This window comes from Henckelia pumila, chromosome 1, assembly GCF_033568475.1.
Source record: "Henckelia pumila isolate YLH828 chromosome 1, ASM3356847v2, whole genome shotgun sequence".
Classification (NCBI taxonomy): Eukaryota; Viridiplantae; Streptophyta; class Magnoliopsida; order Lamiales; family Gesneriaceae; genus Henckelia; species Henckelia pumila.
In genome coordinates, this window is record NC_133120.1 from 112,047,346 (window position 1) to 112,051,416 (window position 4,071).

The window sequence follows — 4,071 nt, forward strand, 5'->3', positions numbered from 1 at the left end:
TCGACTGCAATTGCATCCGCAGCAGCTGTAGTTGCATCCCACTGCATAGAAATAGCTGAGGATATGGGAGCAGATCATGAGCAAATCTTGTGAGCTGTGAATCCAGCTATCAATTCGAGGACCAATGGCGATATCATGACACTAACTGCTGGAGCTGCTACAGGTATCAATTGTTGATTCAAGAAACACAAGAATGTCTTTCTTCTTCTTTTATAATAAATCTGATTAGATACCTTAATAGACGAATTGATCATATTTGATCTGAATAAAACTATGCAGTTTGCAGGATTATACGTCTAGAATCATGGTACAATTTGATTTACATAGCTATAGTAAATCATGCGATATATAGGATATGAAATGCCTGAAAGAAATATAAAACATATGATGAATTTACTGTTTTATTTGAAATACTAATAAGTCATAGGTAATGGTACGGCTCTAAGAGGTGTTGCAACATTAAAGATATATAAAACATATGATGAATTTACTGTCTTATTTGAAATACAAATAAGTCATAGGTAATGGTACAGCTCTAAGAGGTGTTGCAACATTAAAGATATATAAATTCTGGGAAACAAGACTCAGAATTCATCCTCTTCTTCTGCAAGATTTCTTTCCCCTTTCAATGGACCATAAGCGTTGCTACAAACAAGATAATACAACATATTAGCCATGCTCAACCCCGCAAGAACCAAGTAGTAATAATCATAGTGACCCTCGTCAATATCGCTCGAAATCCAGCTCTTGTGGCCACGTTCTTTTGAGATCATATCAACACAATTCAGTATAAAACTTGCAACCAAATTCGCCATGGCCAGCCCAATCCAGTTCAGTGTTGCTGCTATGCTCCACATACTTCTCGGAAGTTCCGAAAAATAGAACTCGTTTTGTGCGATGGCGTTGGAAGCCTCTGCAAAACCTGTGAGGCAATATTGCGGTATCAGCCACATTGCTGACATGTTGGCAGCAACTACTGTTCGCCGGATGCTTTCAACTGCAGCGGTAACCAACATGGCAGTAAATGAAAGAAATACTCCGAATCCCATTCTTGTTTTAGTACTGATCCGAACCTGCCGTCCCCTAACTCTGGATGCTAATGGAAGAAACACACGATCGTAGAGAAGGACCCATATTATGACGGATAGGACTGTCAATGTGTTAAATGAGGCCGCAGGAAACTCAAAAGACGATATTTTTCGGTTCATTGATGCGGCCTGGAGTACTGGAAATGAGGCCTGGCTAATGTTTACATACATTATCATTCCTGAACACCATATCGGGATTACTCGTATTAGTGATTTGAGCTCCTCGACCTGATCTACCGTGCAGAGATTCCACGAATCTGTACCGAATCCATTTGCTGTTGTGTCGCCCTGTGGATCTTTAACTATGCAAGCCTTGTTGAGAAACCTGAAAACATTCAAAATAATGATAATCCCATTCAAAATTTCTCGTGTTAATATTTCCAAAAGTTCAAAAGTTTCGCACTCTAATTTCATCGATTGTCCATTTATCCCCCTCCATAGAATCACTGGATCCATCCTTATTAGCTCAGCGCATGAAAGAGGGTAAAGATAAATCTCATCACTCCGAATCTCACACACCTGAGTTTCTGACTGGGAGGAATATTTGATGAGCCGTTCTTGTAATGATACAAGACATCTGTCCCATCAGAGAGTTTGAGATGCCGGTTTCTGCAAGAAGCAACAAGGACCTTAGCAAAATCCGTTACTAAGCTTGTTTCACACTTCGGTTTGATGTACCATAAGGAAGCTGAGAAGAACACAAACACGGCGAGCAACAACAGCAAGGCGGGGACGGCAAAGCCAACTCTCCATCCCAAGTTGTCTTGAATGTAAACGACACATGTTAACGCAATGAGGACGGAGAAAGTGAAGGACACATAGTACCAGCTGAAATAGCTATCTTTTACACGTGATGTCTTCTTGAATTTTCCTTTTCTGAGTTGATTTGCACCAAAGGCTAAACACGAGGAACGGATTCCTCCAGCTCCGATGGAAATTAGGCCGAGCGAGCTGCACAAGAGCACAAACTGGGGGAACGTGGGGGAGCAGCTATGGGTACTGGATTCATCACATGGAGGTGGTTTTGCATTTGGGATCATCGTAGTTGACCACAGAAGAATCGAACCCTGCAATTATGTAGTCGACCAAACAAGCATTTAGTTCAAACAATGAATCGAATTATTGACATTGAAATCATTTAAAAACTGAATGTTTCACACTGTTCGCCATATAAGAAGATACAACAATAATAACGACGAAAGCAAATAAATGCCTTAAACAGTCCAAATCAAAGTTTCAATTATGATCAAGTTCAGAAAAACACAAGTATTTTGAACTTCCTCTTCCTCACCGGTTTTTCAAGGCATCCAATGAAAAAAAGTTTCAAATTTTGTTCATAACTCTCATATCAAGTAAATTAGGTACTAAACAAGAAAGAAAATTACCAGAAAGCAAATTATGGTTCCCAGTCCAATGGTATAAAATTGTCCCAAGAAAGAATCTGAAATGATAGCCCAGATAATTTGCATGAAATTTGTTGCTGAGGACCAAAGAAACAATACATTTGACGCAGTAGTCATTCCCATATGATACTGTCCCATCAAATAAACTGTCATATTTGGAGTCAGCCCATACGTTGCTATCTTCTCCAATCCATCAGCCCCTATTTTTATAATTTATATATATGATAATTGAAAACAAAATCAACACAAAGGGGATACAAATGAGAGGCTAAAAAAGTTGAAATTTAATACTTGGTTTCATCTCTTTTAAAATAGTGTTTGCAATTAGAGCGCGGAACAAAATGGTGGAAGGATAAATTTACAGGCAAGCAACCTCGAACTATGCTACCTTAACATTGGTATTCTCATTGCTTTTTCGCCCATCCATTTTGAAAATTTTCCGGGTTCTCATTCATTTTGTTGATTACTTGATTAAATGATCATGGGGGAGGGTATTGTGGCAAGCCCAATTGGATAAAGGTTTTTTTTTTTTTTTGGCTCAAACGATGATTGAGGTGCAGTGGTCTGAATCTTCACTCCAAGAACAGAGTACCTGGAGCAGAAAATGGAAGAACATATCCACGATTTTGATAAAGAATACAAAATTATGGATCAGGAAACAATCAAGGCTGCTGCCATACGTCTTTGTTGTGATGAAAAAATTTCCAGAAATTAATTCGTATGTTGATAAGGCAGGTTCCAAGAATGTTAAATTTCAATCAAGAAATAGAAATTAAATGTGAAAAGTTACAGATACAGAAAATACAACTGATACTTACCAATGATAAATGGCAAAGTTCTGAAGCCACCCTTGTTGTTATCATAATCATCATCGTGATCCTCACCATTAGTGCAGCTCCCCAACTCCAGAAGAGGCTCTTCTTCTCCTTCTTCCATCATTTTTGAGTTCTTGATACACACAGATGTGTGTATTTTTCACATATATAATATGGCGGGGATTCAGAGGAAACCAGTGTTACTTTGCAAATCCTTGGAAGCTATCGAGGAGGGAGGAATCCGACCTGAATCGGTGTGAATAAAATAGTGATAATAAATATATAAAGTGATTGTACGTTTTGCAGGCCTTGTCCATTAATTAATTGTATTATATAAATCTTATATGAAATTCAATTTTCATCAATATTATTATAAATCTAATTTTATTTAGAGATTATTTTAAAATCGTTTAGAGAATTTTTTTTTGTTTTATATAACGCTTTATGATAATTAATTAGATTATTATTTTAGTAAGATAATTATATTTTTAAAAATGCATGATATTTGATAATATTTTTTTAAAAAAATAGAGTTCTTATGGTTATTTTGTGATGTAGGCTGTAGTTTTACATCCTTCATCTATTTTTTTTAATTTTTATTATTGATATTTAATACTACTTATATGTCTGAATTATATAGACCTATTTATTTTTTATATAGATTAAAAAATTCATTCTAAATAATTATGATATGAAAATGTTGAAATTAACTAATACATGATAATAATTAATAAATAACTCGCACATTTTGTTGAGTCAAATTTG

General features: G+C 36.2%; 1 protein-coding gene across 2 annotated transcripts; it reads right to left on the reverse strand.

Moving 5' to 3' along the window:
* Positions 1–407: 407 nt before the first annotated feature.
* LOC140874901 (protein NRT1/ PTR FAMILY 1.2-like) lies at positions 408–3,567 on the reverse strand. Of its 2 annotated transcripts, XM_073278381.1 has the most exons (5): positions 3,310–3,567; positions 2,474–2,691; positions 1,794–2,155; positions 1,608–1,697; positions 408–1,413 (listed from the first exon to the last, which is right to left on the reverse strand). In XM_073278381.1, the coding sequence occupies exons 1-5, from the start codon at positions 3,428–3,430 to the stop codon at positions 585–587; spliced, it is 1,620 nt and encodes a 539-aa protein (XP_073134482.1). In that variant the 5' UTR covers positions 3,431–3,567; the 3' UTR covers positions 408–584. The 2 variants fall into 2 exon arrangements, with proteins under 2 accessions (XP_073134482.1, XP_073134481.1); XM_073278380.1 differs by having other exon boundaries at positions 1,608–2,155.
* Positions 3,568–4,071: the final 504 nt, after the last annotated feature.